The sequence below is a fragment of the Mustelus asterias genome, chromosome 14 (genome assembly GCF_964213995.1).
Source record: "Mustelus asterias chromosome 14, sMusAst1.hap1.1, whole genome shotgun sequence".
Taxonomy (NCBI): domain Eukaryota; kingdom Metazoa; phylum Chordata; class Chondrichthyes; order Carcharhiniformes; family Triakidae; genus Mustelus; species Mustelus asterias.
In genome coordinates this window covers 95,801,984-95,821,540 of record NC_135814.1, presented here as the reverse complement: position 1 = coordinate 95,821,540, position 19,557 = coordinate 95,801,984, and the positions used below count along the sequence as shown (strand labels likewise).

The following is a 19,557-nucleotide window of genomic DNA, read 5'->3' as shown; positions in this document are numbered from 1 at the left end:
CGGTGATCAGTGGTTATGAGGAATTAATAATCGTGTTATCTCTTGCTTGCAACACCCAGGCTGAAAAACGAGAGAGGAACTGATGCAGGGATGAGTTGAGATTACAGTTCGAGTCCTGATTAGTGCGGTCAACCTCCAAGAAGCATTAGAAATCTGATATCAGATCAGTTGTGCTTTAAATGAGCCTTGCAAAAATTAGTTAAAAAACGCTTTGGACATTTGGGCAACACACTGGTTAGCACTGCTGCCTCACAGCGCCAGGTACCCGGATTTGATTCAGGCCTTCACTGTGAAGTTTGCACGTTCTCCCCGTGTCTGTGTGGATTTCCTCCAGGCGCTCCGGTTTCCTCCCAGAGTCCAGAGACCCACAAGTTAGATGGATGGACCATGCTTAAATTGCACCTTAGTGTCCAAAGATGTGTAGGATAGGTGGATTAGCCATGGAAAATGCGCAGGGTTATGGAGAATAGGGCGGAGGGGAGGGCCTGGGTGGGATGCTCTTTCAGAGGGTCGGTGCAGACTTGATGGGCCGAATGGCCACTTTCTGCACTGCAGGGATTCTATTGGTTCCTAAATTTCAGAAATTTTCCAATCCATCACTCAAGAAAATCCAGAGAGAGCTTTAACAGAGAGGAATCAGAGTACATGCTAATGCAGATTGGAACTGCATTCTGAACACTTCAAATTTGGGACTGAAAAAAACGTGCTGAGTGTTTTCCTTCTGAACATAACTCATCCATACATGGCATGTCTGGACAGGGAGCAGCTCTGAGTAAAATCTGGGGAGACCAGTGCTGAAGTGGGTGCCCGAATGATTTACAACCTCTCACTTTCTCTCTCTACTAATCAAGTCTCTCTCGCTCTCTCTTCCCCTTCACAACAACAACTCTGAGAGACAGCGTGTCCCCTCTTACTTCAAAGCCCCAGATAATATAAATGCATTATTAACACAATTATATTACAATTGAGGGGCATAGATGAGGTGAATAGCCAAGGTCTTTTTCCCAAAGTAGGGGAGTCCAAAACTAGAGGGCATAGGTTTAAGTTGAGAGAGGGAAGATTTCAAAGGGACCCGAGTGGCAACTTCTTCACACAGAGGGTGCTGGTATATGGAATGAGCTGCCAGAGGAGGTGGTAGAGACAGGTACAATTCCAACATTTAAAAGACATTTGGACAGGTACATGGATGGGAAGGTTGAGGGGGATCTGGGCCAAACACAGGCAAATGAGACTAATTCAGTTGAGGGAACTGATTGGCATGGACAAATTGGGCTGAAGGGCCTGTTTCCATGCTGTAAATCTCTATGACTATATAAATTAAATTCCCGGCTTAGGTGACTGTCTGTGTGTTGTTTGCACGTTCTCCCCATGTCTGCGTGGGTTTCCTCCGGGTGCTCCAGTTTCCTCCCACAGTCCGAAAGACATGCTGGTTAGGTGCATTGGCTATGCTAAAATTCTCTCCCGGTGTATCATGCGCCGGAATATGGCGAATAGGGGTTTTTCACAGTAACTTAATTGCAGCGTTAATGTAAGCCTACTTGTGACACTAATCAATAATAAACTTATTTCCATGAACATCAGCTGTGAATGGCAATATCAACAACACTGAGGGTGGCATGGTGGCACAGTGGTTAGCACTGCTGCCTCACAGCGCCAGGGACCCAGGTTCAATTCCAGCCTTGTGTTACTGTCTGTGTGGCATTTGCACATTCTCCCCATATCTGCGTGGGTTTCCTCCAGGTGCTCCGGTTTCCTCTCACATGCCAAACATGTGCAGATTAGGTGATTTGGCTATGCTAAATTGCCCCTTGTCAGGGGAACTAGCAGGGTAAATACGTGGAGTTACGGGGATAGAACCTGGGTGGGACTGTTGTCAGTGTGGGCTTGATGGGCCGAATGGCCTTCCTCTGCACTGAGGAATTCTATGATTCTGAGTGACTGAGTGTCCCCTCTTACTTTAACCCCCCCCCCCCCCCAATATGGGCAGCACGGTGGCATAGTGGATGGCACTGCTGCCTCACAGCGCCAGGGACCCGGGTTAGATTTCCAGCTTGGGTCACAGTCTGTGTGGAGTTCCGCCGGGTGCTCGGGTTTCCTCCCACCGTCCGAAAGATGTGCTGGTTAGGTGCATTGGCTATGCTAAAATTCTCCCTCAGTTTTTCACAGTAACTTCATTGCAGTGTTAATGTGCCTACTTGTGAAGTTAATAAATAAACTTGAAAATTTTATATAATGTATATATATTAACAATTATATAAATACACAGCTTAACTATATACATGAACATTAACTGTGAATAGCAATATCACCAACTCTGAGAGTCTGAGTGCCCCCTTTTACTGCAACCTCCCCCCCCCCAATCTAACATATATACATTATTAACACAATTATATTACAATTGAGGGGCATAGATAAGGTGAATAGCCTAGATCTTTTCTCGCAGAGACGGGGAGTCCAAAACTAGAGGGCATTTCTATGAGGGGAAAGATTTAAAAGGGCTGAATGGCCTACTCCTGCTTCGAGTTTCTATAGGATCTGAGGAGCAACTTTTTTTTTACGCAGAGCATGGTGTATATATGCAATGAATTGCCAGAGAAGGTGGTAGAGGTGGGTACAATAGCAACACTTAAAAGACAGGTACATGGATGGGAAAGGTTTAGAGGGATATGGGCCAAATGCAGGCAAATGGGACTAGTTCAGTTTCTTAACTAAGGCAGCATGGTGGCACAGTGGTTAGCACTGCTGCCTCACAGCTCCAGGGAACTGGGTTCAATTGCCAGCTTGGGTCAGTGTGTGTGTGGAGTTTGCACGTTCTCCCCGTGTCTGCATGGGTTTCCTCCGAGCGCTCCGGTTTCCTCCCACAGTCCAAAGATGGGCGGGTTAAGTGAATTGGCTATGCTAAATTGCTCCTTAGTGTCCCGGGATGTGCAGGTTAGAGGGATTAGCGAGGTAAATACATGGGATTATGGGCACAATAAGAAGTCTCACAACATCAGGTTCAAGTCCAACAGGTTCATTTGGAATCACGAGCTTTCGGAGCGCTGCTCCTTCATCAGGTAAACATTATGGGGTTACGGGGATAGGGCTTGGGTAGAACTGTCGTCGGTGCAGACCCGATGGGCCGAATGGCCTCCTTCTGTACTGTAGGATTTCTATGGTCAGCGTGGACAGGTTGGGCCTGTTTCCGTGCTGTATATCTCTATGACTCTATATCATAGAAAATCATAGAAACCCTACAGTGCAGGAGGCCATTTGGCCCATCGAGTCTGCACCGACCACAATCCCACCCAGGCCCTACCCCCACATATATTTACCTGCTAATCCCTCTAACCTACGCATTTTAGGATTCAAAGGGGCAATTTTTAACCTGACCAATCAACCTAACCCGCACATCTTTGGACTGTGGGAGGAAACCGGAGCACCCGGAGGAAACCCACGCAGACACGAGGAGAATGTGCAAACTCCACACAGACAGTGACCCGAGCATCGAACCCGGGACCCTGGAGCTGTGAAGCAGCAGTGCTAACCACTGCGCTACCGTGCCTGCACCAATATAAATACACAATTCAACTATATACATGAACATTAACTGTGAAGGGTGACATCAACAACTCTGAGGGGCTGAGTGTCCCCTCTTATTTCAACCCCATCCCTCATATAACATATGCATTATTAACAATTATATAAGCACACAGTTCAACTATATACATGAACATTAACCGTGAATGGCAATATCAGTGTCCATTGCATTACAAGGTAGATATCGTCAGTCCATGTGGAGGGACAACCTCAGTAAGAAGTCTCCCAACACCAGGTTAAAGTCAAACAGGTTTATTTGGCTGCCGCAAGCCTTCGGGGCACTGATCCTTCATCAGGTGAGCGAGGACTTGTGTTCACAAACAGGGCATATAAAGACACAAACTCAATTTACAAGATAATGGTTGGAATGTGAGTCTTTACAGGTAATCACGTCTTAAAGGTACAATGTGAGTGGAGAGAGGGGTTAAGCACAGGTTAAAGACGTGTGTATTGTCTCCAGCCAGGACAGTGAGATTTTGCAAGCCCAGGCAAGTTGTGGGGGTTACAGATAGTGTGACATGAACCCAAGATCCCGGTTGAGGCCGTCCTCATGTGTGCGGAACTTGGCTATCAGTCTCTGCTCAGCAACTCTGCGTTGTCCTGTGTCACGAAGGCCGCCTTGGAGCAGGGCTCCTAAAGCTTCTGCTGCCAAGTAAACCTGTTGGACTTTAACCTGGTGTTGTGAGACTTCTTACTGCACCCACCCCAGTCCAACGCCGGCATCTCCACATCAGGAGGGACAACCTGCCAGGCGGCACGTCCTCCGCCACGTGACCCGCGGCCGCCATCATTGAGACTGGCAAACCAGGAGCCGAAGGAGAAAAATAAATCGGCAGCATTCACAAAACCCGCATCACCCGCTCACAATTGTATCTTGGGCGAGAAATGATCGAAAAATTAGAAACGTTTGCGGAAAAGAAAGGACCTTGGGCTGGCTGAAGAGGTGGCCGCTGCCCGTCTCAATGATGGCGGCGGCGGCGGCAGCGCGAGGAGGGGTGGGTTCGTTAACGGAGCGAGATGACCGTTGGGCTCGAGCGCTTTCCGTTAGAGAGGAGAGAAGGAGAGCCCGGGTTAGTCACTCAATCACTGACTGAAAGACCAAATGAGAGCTTAAAAATAACCAAATTCTCACATGTAACGTCCAATTAAAAAAACCGGGGAGAGGGGGGTGTGGATGATGAGGTAAAATAAAAACTCTGACGAGGTAAAATAAAAACTCAACACCCCCCCCAAAACAAACATCCCGACCCCATGAGGAGGTAAACAAACATCGAATTAATCTCTAAATCAAAAGAAAATGCCTCCCTTTTCCATTGAGAGCACCGAAAGCTGCTGGTGCTGATTCTCCCACCCCCCCCCATCCCACTCAATTCGATGTATTTTTAAAATCATTTTTGTCACCAAATAAATCCCCACTTCTTTTCATCTCTCATTTGGTCACCACCCTGTCGCTTTTATTTAGTTTTAAGAATAATAATCCTCTTATGCTGTTTTGCACTCGGGGGTGGGGGATTTAGGGGTGAAATGCTGCAATTTTTGCTCTTCGTTTCATGGATGGCTTGTTTATTTCTCTCTCTATATATATATATACTTTTTTTTAAATTGTCAAAAAAAAGGAGATTGAGAAATGTTACCTTGTGCATCTCCCCCGCTGGTCAACACGGCGATGGATTTTCCAGCGCCTCTGCTCCTCAGTTGCTCCATGTCTACTTGTGCCATGATGTCCTCTCCTCTCTCTGTAATGCACCTGATTCTCCCTTCACTGCTTTATTTTGCGGGGTGTTGTTAGGTGTGGGAGAGATTGTCCCTTTGCCCCCAGAATCACTGTGTCTGACCACACCAGCCCCCTTTCCAGCAACTGAATGCAAATGTCCACCCCCCTCACAACCCAGGAAGACATGCCCACTTGCAGTCTGTGCTTCAATAACTCCTCCCTCAGATCCCTTCAGCTTATTTTTTATTATGTATTTCTTGACGGTCACAAATCACTCCAGTAAAGGAAACCCAGTCAGCCCCCAACTCTTGCCTCACCATTGTGCTGCCAGATTTTTGAATGGACTTACCTTGCATTAAGTTAATCTTTCTCTACACCCTAGCTATGACTAGCACTATATTCTGCACTCCTTTCCTTCTCTATGAACGGAATGCTTGTCTATAGCGCGCAAGAAACAATACCTTTCACTGTATGCTAATACATGTGACAATAATAAATCAAATCAAAAATTTGATTTGATTTCATAAAATCCCTACAGTGCAGAAGGAGGCCATTCGGCCCATCGAGTATGCACCGACCACAATCCCACCCAGGTCTTATTCCCATAACTTCTCATATTTACCCTGCTAATCGCCCTTAATTTAGCATGGCCAATCAACCTAACCCACATATCTTTGGACTGTGGGAGGAAACCGGAGCACCCAGAGGAAACCCACGCAGACACAAGGAGAACATGCAAATTCCTCACAGACAGTGGCCCGAGGGCAGAATTGGACCCGGGTCCCTGGTGCTGTAAGACAGCAATGCTAACCGCTGTGCCACCATGCCGCCTCCAAGTGATTTGATTTATTATTTTCACATTTTGATTTATTATTGTCACATGTGTTAACATACAGTGAAAAGTATTGTTTCTTGCATGCTATACAGACAAAACATACTGTTCATAGAGAAGGAAATGAGAGAGTGCAGAATATAGTGTTACAGTCATAGCTAGGGTGTAGAGAGAGATCAACTTAATGCGAGGTACGTCCATTCAAAAGTCTGACAGCAGCCGGGAAGAAGCTGTTCTTGAGTCGGTTGGTACGTGACCTCAGACTTTTGTATCTTTTTCCCGAAGGTGGAAGAGAGAATGTCCGGGGTACATGGGGTCCTTAATTATGCTGGCTGCTTTTCCGAGGCAGCGGGAAGTGTAGACAGAGTCAATGGATGGGAGGCTGGTTTATGTATTAGCATACTGTGAAAAGTATTGTTTCTTGCGCGCTATACAGACAAAGCATACTGTTCATAGAGAAGGAAAGGAAAGAGTGCAGAACGGAGTGTTAGAGACATAGCTAGAGTGTCGAGAAAGATCAATTTCATGCGAGGTAGATTCATTCAAAAGCCTGATAGCAGCACGGAAGAAGCTGTTCTTGAGTCGATTGGTACGTGACCTCAGAGTTTTGCATCTTGTTTTGTATCATGTTTTCTTTCTGGGTGAAGTTGCAGGTTCATTTATTTTGGGGCAGGATTGGAGCTGATTTTTCTCCTTTTGTACTTTCCTTGCACAAACCAGAAACAATTGCGATGTCAAACACAGATTCAAAGTGCAAGAGAACCTGAGACGCAACATTACCTCACCCACCCCACCACACCTTAGTGGTTTTTGCCCTTCAACGGATTGGGTGGATCCTCAACTCTTTGATTTTATTTAGGGGATAAGATATAAGTACCCTGCTAGATATAGATAACAATTCAATTCTCAGTGCATATTAGTAAGAAATAACTTAGGTCGACATAGTGCCACCTTTCTTAAAACATTGGCGACACAGCGATTAGCACTGCTGCCTCACAGCGCCAGGAACCCGGTTCAATTCCGGCCTTGGGTCACTGTGTGGAGTTTGCACATTCTCCCCGTGTCTGCGTGGGTTTCCTCTGGGTGCTCCGGTTTCCTCCCACAGTCCAAAGATGTGAGGGTTAGGTTGATTGACCATGCTAAATTGCCCCCTAGTGTCAGGGGGACCGTCAGGGTAAATATGTGGGGTTACAGGGTTAGGGCCTGTGTGGGATTGTTGTCGGTGCAGGTTCGATGGGCCGCATGGCCTCTTTCTGCACTGTAGGGATTCAATGATTCCAAATGAATTACTCTGAAGCATTTTCATCACTGTTTTGTTGGTGAACATGGCAGCCATTTGGTGCTCAGTATTATCCCACAAACAGCAAATCTTTTGATGTTGGTTAGAGTGAGTAATGTTGATTCAGGGAATAATAGGGAACGAGATGGTATGAATCCTGAAGAGCAATATATGAAGGAAGGGGCGGGGTTGGGAAATGAGAGAGGTGGTGAGGAGAAGGGAAAAGGAGGAGAAAAGGGCAGGGCAATAAAGGGGAGAAAGTAAGGAGTGAGTCGACACACTCGGGAGTGGCTGTCTGAATCTTTCAAACATACATTGGAAAATCTTGGCATTTCCACTTTTTCTAAAGAGACCTTTGGGTTTTCATTCTGCTGCTAGTTTGGGGGGTGGGGGTGGGGGTGGGTGGGGGTGGGTGGGGGGGGGGGGCGGGCGGGGAGGTACGCACAGGCTGGTATAGTGGTAATGTTGCTGGACTAATGATCCAGAGGTCCAGTCTAATTATCTGATGACATGAGCTCAAATCCCACCATGGCAGTTAATAAATCTGGAGTATAAAGCTGGTGTCAGTATTGCTGACTGAGAAACTATCATCAATTGTCATAAAAACCCAACTGCTTCTTGAATGTCTTTTGTAGAGGGGAAATCTGCCATCCTTACCTGGTCTGGCCTATACATGACTCCAGATCTACAGCATTGAATCCTTACAGTGCAGAAGGAGGCCATTTGGCCCATTGAGTCTGCACTGACTCTGTTACTGAGCCCCCCCCCCCCCTTTGCAATAACCCCACACATTTAACTCGCTAACCCACCCCATCCCCCCCCAACCTACACCTCATGGGGCAATTTAGCACGGCCAATCCTTCTAACCTGCGCATCTTTGGACTGTGGAAGGAAATCGGAGCACCCAAAGGGAACCCATGCAGACACGTGGAGAATGTGCAAACTCCACACTGACAATCACCCAAGGCTGGAATCGAGCCTGGTTCCTGGCGCTGTGAGGCAGCAGTGCTAACTGCTGTGCCACCTACTGTGCCATCGTTGCCATGCAGCAACTCTTAATTGGCCTCTGAAATGGCCCAGCAAGCCACTCCATTCAAGGACAACAGGGATGGGTATCAAATGCTGGCCGCGCCCACATCCCATGAAAAAAATAATAAAATAGGGAAAAGTTTGGAGAGTTTGCATATAGAAGCATTACCTAGAATTCATGCTGTTGTTTTGATTGCTTGGAGGGGGCAGGAAGGGCACAGTGGCCCACATCATATCGTAGGAGGTGTACCATTTCCATTAATTGGTCACATAAATGTACTTATTTACAGGGTTATCTACAGGCACAATGCCCTTAGAATGTTGTGGCCACCCTGTGTATATATCGATAAGGGGAGAAAGAGAGCTGATTAGCTTTATACATATACTGCTTTTATCTAATTGTCACTTATTGAGGAATATTTTTGTCACAATATATGATACTTTGACTTTTTTGCTGCTGTTGGATAATGGCACAGAATTTTTGAGCATTCATAGAAATCATAGAAACCCTACAGTACGGAAAGAGGCCATTTGGCCCATCGAGTCTGCACTGACCACAATCCCACCCAGGCCCTACCCCCATATCCCTACATATTTTACCCGCTAATCCCTCTAATCTACGCATCCCAGGACACTAAGGGGCAATTTTTTAGCATGGCCAATCAACCTAACCCACACATCTTTGGACTGTGGGAGGAAACCGGAGCACCCGGAGGAAACCCACGCAGACACGAGGAGAATGTGCAAACTCTGCACAGACAGTGACCCAAGCCAGGAATCGAACCCAGGTCCCTGGAGCTGTGAAGCAGCAGTGCTAACCACTGTGCTACTATGCCGCCTCAAGAAATAGCAAGAAATTCAGAGGTTGATCCAGGAATTTGGAGTTGACAGTAAAGAAAAGGCGCTCACTGTTGATCTCGAAGAAAGTTACCCATGAATATATAATAGTTTATGTGGCATGATTTTCCTTTATTCCAATGACAGTTTAAGTCTGGTGACAAGTGGAGAACATGTCTAGGCATGCAGCAGTAATAATAACAGCAAGTAGGTAGCCAATTGTATCCACATAGAGCAAACCAGGAAATTAAAAACACCAAATCTCTTCATTGTTAATTTTTAAGTGATCCTGATTGGATTAAGATGGAAGCTAAAACAAAGTTAAACAAACTTTCAAGAAAAGGACAAATAGACATATTTTTAATTCTGCCTTTTTTATCATTATGGATACATTTGATATTCAACAAATATAAAAAATAGCTTACCAGGGCAAATGGGGGTGTTAGCAGTCATTAGGAATGGGCAAAAATGCTGGCCTCTCCAGCGACACCCTCTTCCTATTGGAAGAATTTTTAAAAATTCAGAGGTTAGTATGCTATTAAAACCCAGTTACACCTCATTCAACAAGGTGTAATGGTTAGAAAGGTTTGTACAGAAGGAATGACAGCACTGAAATGGAATTTCTCATCAATTCATGATTGCGGGGAAGATTGCAGTCTGTAAAGGCTCGAGGAGCATAGATTTCTGCATTTCCGTGTACTCTGAGCAAATGCGGACTCCCAAAAATGTTGTCAGCTTCATTTAAAGCAATGGCTGTGAATCTTTCGCCTTCATTACCACAGCAAAATCTGGGCCATTGACTTGCTGATACAAATAACTTATTTATTGAATGCGAATCCCTGAAGCCAAGCTGAATTTAAGGTGATTAGTCCGCCACTTATTCTGTACAGGAGACATGATGTGGTAACGTGCAGCCATTATTTGTGTCTCTCCACAAGTGCAGAAGGGATTTGTACTGATGTCCCAGCACTGGAGGTTGGCTGCATAGGGGCCCTGACCTGTTCCTGAACCTGTTCAGCAAGGACCACCAAGCAAGTTCTAAGTTTGCCATTTGACAGATGGGATTTATTTATGACTTCTTGTGTTTCCCATTCCTAACATTCCGAGTCTGGATGACAGCACTTCAAAGAGGTCTGGCAACACCTGCAGCGTCTGAAATCAACCAAAGGTAATGCCTACTGTAGAATGAAGTGCTGCTGTGATTTCAGCTTCCAGGTGTTCAGGGGCATGGATCTGAATGAGACCTGGCCACTTCAAATGTTTTACAGGACCCAGACAATAATAAGGATTTTAAGCAGAAAGATGCCTGAAATGTAGATAATGACCTATTACTGGAACACCTTTGTATTTAACTTTTTATCATCTCAAAAATTGATCGTTATTTTCATCCCATGATCTAAGAGTGATCTCCATGTTTTCCAGGACAACGAAGAGAAGTCCAGCCACTAGAGCCCCATCGTGAGAAAGACACCTGAGGTCAAATCACCTCCCTAGCCCGAGGCCCCCTCCCTAATCGCATGGCCTTTGAGGAGCCCCTGGGTACAGTTGGAGGCAGTATTTACCTCCTTGTCCCCCTCAGAGGACACTATGCCTGGTCCCCGCTTGTGAGGACCTTGAGAGATTGGCACCTGAGGGACTTCCAGTGGGTGGGTCGGTAGGAGCCTACCAGGAGGCTAGAGCATCAGGCCTCAAACCCAGTAATTACATTTAGGTCATTTAAATTAGTTCTGATCAGATTCTCACTCTCTATGGGTTAGAAGCTGATCTCGTCAGACACAGTGGGCCTGGAGACTCACAACGGACTTGATGCCCAGCGACAATCCTGATTGGGCCCTCTTGCACAATTCAGCAGGCCATCAGGAATCACGGCAGGGGCTAATGGCCCTGGGAAACCCCCGCCCCCCAGTCTAGTGACAATACCACTATGCTTCTGCCTATGGTAAACCTGTAAACTTTTTGGATAAGCAAGAGTTCAATCATTAATACAGATGTTCCTTTATTTCTGCAATTAGACTGCAGCTCAGTTATTGTGATTGGCTTTGAAAATTCCCAACACTTTGCCAATAGAGCAGAGAAGGCCAAGTGGAAAGTTAGTAGATTGTGAAGTGTTTTGACAGAGTAGATAGAGTGAAACTGTTTCCACTGGATTGATAATCAGAGGGCATAGGTTGAATACAATTGGCCAAGGAGCCCATGCTGGTGGTGGGGGAGGTATGGGGGAGATGAGAACTTTTTTTTTCACACAGCAAGTTGTTATGATTTGGAATGCACAGCCTGAAAGGTTGGTGGAAGAGATTCAGTAGTTACTTTTAAAATGGTATTGGTTGAATGCTTGAAAAGGAAAGATGCAAGGTGTAGGGAAGATAAGGGAAGTGGGATTAATTGGATTTTCTTTTAAAGAGTGGGCACAACTAGAACATAAGAAACAGGAGTAGGAATATACCGTATGGCCCATCGAATCTGCTCTGTTTTCGGTATAATCATGACTGATCTTCAGCTTCAACTCCATTTTCCTGTCCGCCCCTCATACTCCTTAAGGTAGGATAGGTCTCCTCCTGGGCTCTATGAATCTACAGGTGATCAGGTCCTATGATGTAAACATATGTTTAAATGTGCCTACACTGAAAGATATTGCAATTCAGCATTTGAAGCCAAAAATAGTTTATTCTTGACTGTCAGAAGGTAGTACTCAGTGAGTAATACATAACAGTCCTACATTTTTGCAGGTGTCATAACTGAATAAGAGTATGTAAGTAATAATTAAAACATTACAAAGTTTTTGAAGCATCCAAATTATAGAAGAATTTAAACTCAAAAAGTGTGCTTGTCATCAGGAATGTTGCTTCTCAAGTATAAAATGACAAAAGTAAATCAAAGACTGAGAACACAGATTTTTTTAAAGATGCGGGGAGAGGGGGGGGGATGAAGCGATTCTCCCCAAAAAATTCTGAGTGTTGAATTCACGTAAAAACTGGAGTAAATTCCGCTGGTCTTTTCAGCGGAAGTTTCAAAATGAATTTCCCACACTCTGTGCACTGCAGAATGCCTCAGCGTGAATCGTGCTGAAATTCAGTGGTCAGGGCCTATTCCCACTGGAGAGGCCAGCAGCATAGCACTGAGTGGGCCACTGCGCATGCGCCGATCTGTCAGCACCGAGATCTGTGTCTGCACAATGGCCCTGCACTACTGGCCTCCTGATCACTGGCCAGCCCCGTCACCCTGTGGAGTTTGCACATTCTCCCCGTGTCTGCGTGGGTTTCCTCCGGGTGCTCCGGTTTCCTCCCACAGTCCAAAGATGTGCGGGTTAGGTTGATTGGCCGTGCTAAAATTGCCCCTTAGTGTCTTGAGATGGGTAAATATGTGGGGATATGGGGGTAGGGCCTGGGTGGGATTGTGGTCGGTGTAGACTCGATGGGCCGAATGGCCTCTTTCTACACTGTAGGGTTTCTATGATTTCTATGATTTCTAAAAACTTGAAGCCCTTCACAATTGCAGTTTCGCTGGTGAGCAGGCCCACACTTGGATGATGGCCGCCTTGTGAGTAAAGGTGTGGACAATGATCTCAGCTCCCTGGCACTGATTATTAGTGCTCAGGTTAGTTGATGAATTGCGAGATATCATAAAGAGAATAGATGAAGCAGAGAAGGGAATCCTGTCAATTGAGGGGGCAGTTTCCTAAGTGAGGGCTCACTTTCAGTCCTTGGAAATCCTGCCACATGGTATGTCAAACATCCTGGTTGATTCGGGGAGATGGGGCCAGCGAAGGAATATCCATGCACTGAGTCTCCCAGAAAGTGCTGTGAATGATTTCCCGGCTGAATTTGAGAACTGGCTGCCATGCATTCACAATCTCGATCTGAAGGCTGGGCATTTCAAGTTCGCTGAAGCACATTAGCACATTATGCACAGTTTTCGAGGCAGGGATCGTTCGAAAGCTCCGACCACTGGTCTCACGTTGTCTTGTCCTCGGTGTTTGTCAAGAGGGGTTTGAGGCGGTCAGATGCGACGGGCCTTCACCATCTGCCAGGGCCTGGGTGTCTCTTTGCCAAGGCTTCGGGACAATGGCACAGTGGAGGTATCCTGGAAAATACTTTTTTTTCCTGTCGTTGGCACCTCTGGTGTGTTTGGAGTAGGGGGAAATATGTATTGGTGACTCCCAGGTGTGGTTGGTTAATCCTTCGGTATCTAGCCTTGCTCTGGTTGGTCATTTATATTTGGCTGCATGGGTAGTGGCAGTGGTTACCTGAATCTTGTTAATGGTAGGGCCTAAGTTGTAAGAACATAAGAACATAAGAAATAGGAGCAGGAGTAGGCCATCTAGCCCCTCGAGCCTGCCCCGCCATTCAATAAGATCATGGCTGATCTGAAGTGGATCAGTTCCACTTACCCGCCTGATCCCTATAACCCCTGATTCCCATACCGATCAGGAATCCATCTATCCGTGATTTAAACACATTCAACGAGGTAGCCTCCACCACTTCAGTGGGCAGAGAATTCCAGAGATTCACCACCCTCTGAGAGAAGAAGTTCCTCCTCAACTCTGTCCTAAACTGACCCCCCTTTATTTTGAGGCTGTGCCCTCTAGTTCTAGTTTCCTTCCTAAGTGGAAAGAATCTCTCCATCTCTACCCTATCCAGCCCCTTCGTTATCTTATAGGTCTCTATAAGATCCCCCCTCAGCCTTCTAAATTCCAACGAGTACAAACCCAATCTGCTCAGTCTCTCCTCATAATCAACACCCCTCATCTCTGATATCAACCTGGTGAACCTTCTCTGCACTCCCTCCAAGGCCAATATATCCTTCTGCAAATAAGGGGACCAATACTGCACACAGTATTCCAGCTGCGGCCTCACCAATGCCCTGTACAGATGCAGCAAGACTTCTCTGCTTTTATATTCTATCCCCCTTGCGATATAAGCCTCTGGGGCGCCTTGATATATGGGTAGTTTGCTTTGCTCAATATAGATGAGTGGTGTAGGTCAGGGCAGTTGGGACTGTGGTTATTCTGGCCAGGTGGAAAGTATGTCAATTGGGGAAGTAGGTCGCCTTCCCCCGAGATATCCCCTTTTGGAGGTTTCTGGACTTCTCTTTGTCTTGAGACTTGGTTCCCCAGGGATGTAGCGTCCTGTTGGATTCAGGGCCCTAGTCCGAATCTGAGTGCCTTGGTTTGGTGTTGGAGTCTTTCTTCGGCTGGAGGGTGGGCTGGATGGAGTAGTAAAAGTTTAAAATTTATTTACTAGTGTCACAAGTAGACTTCCATTCGCACTGCAATTAAGTTACTGTGAAAATCTCCTAGTCGCCACACACAGGTGCCTGTTCGGGTACTCTGAGGGAGAATTTAGCATGGCCAATGCACCTAACCAGCATGTCTTTCAGACTCTGGGAGGAAACCTGAGCACCCGAAGGAAACCCACGCAGACATGGGAAGAATGTGCAGACTCTTTACAGACAGTGACCCAGGCCAGGAATTGAACCCACGTCCCTGGCACTGTGAGGCGAACCACTGTGCTGCAGGTGGTCTCATATGGGGACTTCCAGACTATTATTTTTCTAGAGGCTTGGCTTTCCCTGGAGAGGGAGGGGGTGCCGTATCCTGTTTCTTATAAGGCTACACTGCTCTGTTCCTGCCATCTTTTTTCTGGAAGTGTACATTGCTAGACTATGTCTTGTGTCTGTTGGCTAATCCTGGTCTTCCTCTCTCTCTGGGGGTTTCTTTCTTTATCTGGGTAATTGAGGAGCCAATTCATGCTCTGATTTGTTATGTTTAATTCCAGAGGGTTCCCTTGTCTTGTCGGGAGGAAAGTTGTATTTATCCCAAGACATTCCATTGATGGGTGTCTTGACAATTCTACTTCTCCTTGTCAGTGGGGTTCCTCGGTGAAAGTGGCTTAAGTTGGGGTCTGAGCAATGCTTCTGATGTGGCCGGAGGGTTTGTTCTACTATAGGTTTTGGTGTGGAATAGGAACCCTTGGTCTATTAGCTCCTGCATATGAAAGTGTGCACTGCTGTACCATGTCTTGTATTGATGGACGTATCCTGATATTCCCCTTTTTCTGGGGTATCCCTTTATTGCATGGAAATTCCAGGATATCAAATTAGATCTTGATTGGGATCAAACCCCGCCCGCCCCGTTGCGGATTCCTTATATTGTGTAGCTCTGTCTTTGTTATTCTGTGGAGGAGGGAGTGTGCCATGGCGCCATGTGCTCATGGCTTTATCCTATTTCCTGTTATCCTGAGTACCCCAACTTTTTTTGGATCCTTTCATTATCTGTACAAAGGGAGAAACCGACGACAATGATTAGGATGATTGATAATCTAAATATTCACAAGTATTTGCTGTATGTATATGTGGAATAATGATCATCCTGTACTTGCTAGATTTTGGGGATTTGTTACATCTTGTGATTAAATGGAAAATGGAAAACCTTCAATAAAAATATTTTTTTTAAAAAACAATGTGTGTTCATTGCCTTTTGTTCTCTCTCCCGCTTGGCGAAGGGGCCATAACATCCTTCACTGGATGCATGTTTAGAAAAATTCTATTAATTCACGTCTACTGCACTTATTGTTTCAGAACAGCTAATTGCATTTTGATGTCCCACCACAGAAGCATTTGAAAAATCTCAGGATGGTGTGAATCAAAGGGGATGCGACCTTTCATGCTCCCCAGGGAGCTGAGTGTCTGTCTTCATTCCACTTGGTAGAATGCAAAATTGTGTGAGTTGCAGCAGTCAGTCAGTTTTCCCATTGTCTGTATTGTTGGGGATTTTTTTAAAAACCGAGAAAGAAAAATTAGAAATTGTATCTTTTAAAAGCACATCCTCATAACAAAAGTCAGTCAGGTGTGGAATTCTCTGCCCTCACCATTGAAGGTCATATCTTCCATCCTTTACACCATTGAGATGCTCCGTAAAACCTACTTCTTTGACTAGTCTTATGATTAGTCGTTATGAAATTTTGTTTGATTATATTCCTGTGAAGTGCTTTAGGACATTTTACGATGATGAATGCATCATATAAATGCATATTGTGTGTGTGTGTATTATCCCAAAACCTAATTCATTTACACCTCTCAAACAAGAGTGTCACTTTTAAGCTGTCATTCCTGTCTTTGATTGCTTCCCAGAATGAGGATGTTGCTGAACAGATTAGCATTTATTATTCATCCCGAGTTCCCCAATGAAGACATTGGTTCTCCTTTTGATTTGATACAACAAATTGGCTAGCGGAGCCATTTCAGAGCGCAGTTTGGTATAGGACTGTCCTATTCAGGCCAGACATACAGTCTCCATATCTGAAACGGCAAAGTATCTCAAAGATTTGAGCCAGGTGCCATGTAGTAGCAGCACGAGTGGTGTTCATCATTAACAAGATGCCGCCATCAAGCCAGAAAGATGTTTTGCCTATCACACAAATGAGTAACGTTGTATGTGAATTTCAGTGCCAATGTGATGCTAGGCATGTAGGTTGTATGTCCCAAAGACTGACAGAATGCATCAAACAGTATGTCCCAGTCTCTGTTCGCAATATACAAGATACAGACCTTACCCAACCAGCCCATGCTTGCAAAACTCAAAACACAGTGTCCAACATTAGATGTGATTCTGCGATTGGACAACATTTGCTACATTATCCTCAGTATGCTAAGAATTGTGCTGACAACCAATTTAAGATTGTCAGTTGGGTTCTCAGTGTGGTGCGTTTGTGTGTACTGGAAACTACATATATTAGTACACAGGGCCCTGTTCTTTACAGACAGAAATAATATTATGCCTGTTTCAGCTAAACAAGATAAGAAACATAGAAAAACATAGAAAAACAACAGCACAAAACAGGCCCTTTGGCCCCACAAGTTGCGCCGAACATATCTCTACCTTTTAGGCCTACCTATAACCCTCCATCCTATTAAGTCCCATGTACTCATCCAGGAGTCTCTTAAAAGACCCTATTGAGTTTGCCTCCACCACCACTGACGGCAGCCATTCGCAGATTCTATTTGCCAACCAATCAGCACTTTCTTCTCACATAGTATGAATTGTTGTTTTCCTCTTATATCAGTATTCTGCAAAGTGTCCTGATGAGGCAAGTCAGAAAGCTTCAACATGTCTTTTATTTTAAGTTCTGTCCTACCAAATGACTTTTATTTTAGTGTTTAATTCCATGTCACTGCTCTTCTAGGAATGCCTACTTTGCTCTTCTCTCTGATGGGATTTCCAGTTGTCCCATCTTGTTCGCCTTCATTACTTTCCATTTCCCTCCTGGTATTTGATAAGGTGTTTACCAAAGTTAATTTTCCCAGCCACATCTTCTTCAGTGACTGTTTCCACTTTACCCTATGTGGATTCCAACTGAAATTCCATCCTTCATGTTTCAAATCCACCCAGGATTACAAGTATCTCCGAGACATACAATGTTCTTTGGACTACTGCTCTCACTGTATCCTGAGATCTACACTCAGTACCACATGCTGCCATATATACATACTTGACCTCTCTCCACCAGCACCAACTCATCCTGTCCCAAAGCTGTCCTCGTCCCCAGTTTCATTTCATCCTTCATCTCATCAACACCTTTCTTCCTTTTAGCTGTTACGAAACACAATCCCCTAAAATTTATGGGTACCGAGGCCCCTCCGAATATCTCCTCCCCTTCCCTCTGATCCCATCTCTCCTAATTCTACCTCTTGTATTTACTATACCCTCCAACTTTCCCTCTGATGCCGAATGATCTATGCTCAGCAAAGGACTCAATTTATCTTCTAACCCCACCTGTTAAATTTAAGGATTGTTACAACGTTGAACTCTTCTCCTGTCGCCTTCACCTTCACTTCTTTGGGCTTGAGTCCTACCCTGCTTCACCGACCGTTTCGCTGATTTCCAATACTTTTCGTCCATCTGGACCCCTCCCTCTGCCCTCTTGCCTGTGCTTGATCTTTTCATTACGAACTGTCAGTGTGAAGTTTGTTAGAATGTAACCGGTGACAACTTTGTATTGGATGTAATGTGAACAATAGTAACAAGATGTAAGGGTCAGCTGACCCAGTAAAGCATGGAACCAATTACAGAATGATGTAATAGTCAGTTGACTCACTATAAATAGGAACCTGTGTAGAATTGTGGGAAGCTTGGATTGGCCCAGGGTGAGGCCCCAAGTTTGGAGTAATGATGTTTCTTTATTAAACCCTTTCTTTGATTTATAAGTTGGAGTAAGTTTTGTTCTATTTTTATTGTCTGCATTTGAAGAGTTACTTTTGATGAGACATTGATAGCAGAGGAAAACCCATCGTAATTTCGTGTTTGTTTTTGAAGAAGTGTTACAACCATGGCAGAAGGTAGAAATAAATTGGTGGGATTGGATTGTCCCCCTGTCTTTGCAGATGCCGAACCATATCGGCAATGGAAGACAGAAGTGGAAATGTGGACCCTTGTCACCACAATACCGAAAAAAAAGCAAGGTATGGCATTACCTTTGTTGCTTCCATTTAGGAGCAAGATAAGAAGCAAAGTATTTTCCGATTGGACAGCAGATGCGCTGAATAGGGAAGAAAGGCTACAGCTCCTGATACAATACTTAGATAAGTTTTACCAAAAAGATGTGTTCTTGGAGAATTATGAAGGATGGGTGATGTTTGACAGGATTAGGAGACAAGAGACCCAGTCCATGGAAGAGTATATCATGGATTTTGATAGGGGCCGTAACAGGCTAATGAGATTTAATTTGGAGATTCCAGATGCAGTATTGGCCTTTAGGTTGTTGGATTGTGCATGTCTGTTGCACATGGATACTCTTTTAGTAATGACTGGAATACAATTAAGGGGAACAGAGCCCCTCTTTGATCAAATGGCAGCATCATTAAAAAAGTTTTTTGGGAAACAATCCTTGCCCGCCACCTTGTTCAATACAGACCGGAATGCCATAGCGCCCAGAATGGAGGAGTCAATGGTGACTCAGCCGCGTGCCAGACTGAATGGTACATGAAGGCCCTTAAGCAGAGACAGTTATGTTAGTTACAGACTTAGTGTTGAAAACGGTTATAACCGATTTGAAAATGGGGAAAGAAGACGCACATGGGAAACTGATAAAAGATGTTTAAATTGAAGGAATGCTAGAGGGATTGTGAATTGCTGCTTCCAATACAGTTCCCCATACCACTACATTGTAAACTGTCCGAAAAGAAGAAATTAGGTCTTTGAAATCACATGTGACACAGAATATGTGGAAACCGATAGTGAAGAGGATGAGGACCAGGACTGCATTGTTTTGGTGGCAGAAAATTTGAGTTCCA

At 45.0% G+C, this 19,557-nt stretch overlaps 1 protein-coding gene across 1 annotated transcript in view; it reads right to left on the bottom strand.

The window, feature by feature from the left end:
- LOC144503879 (ATP-dependent 6-phosphofructokinase, liver type-like) overlaps positions 1-5,481 on the bottom strand; it is a 71,592-nt gene extending 66,111 nt beyond the window's left edge. The window contains exon 1 of the mRNA XM_078228906.1: positions 5,214-5,481. Coding sequence (XP_078085032.1) covers positions 5,214-5,298 — 85 coding nt within the window. The 5' untranslated portion in view covers positions 5,299-5,481. The remainder of the gene's footprint in view (positions 1-5,213) is intronic.
- Between the last annotated feature and the right edge of the window lie 14,076 nt (positions 5,482-19,557).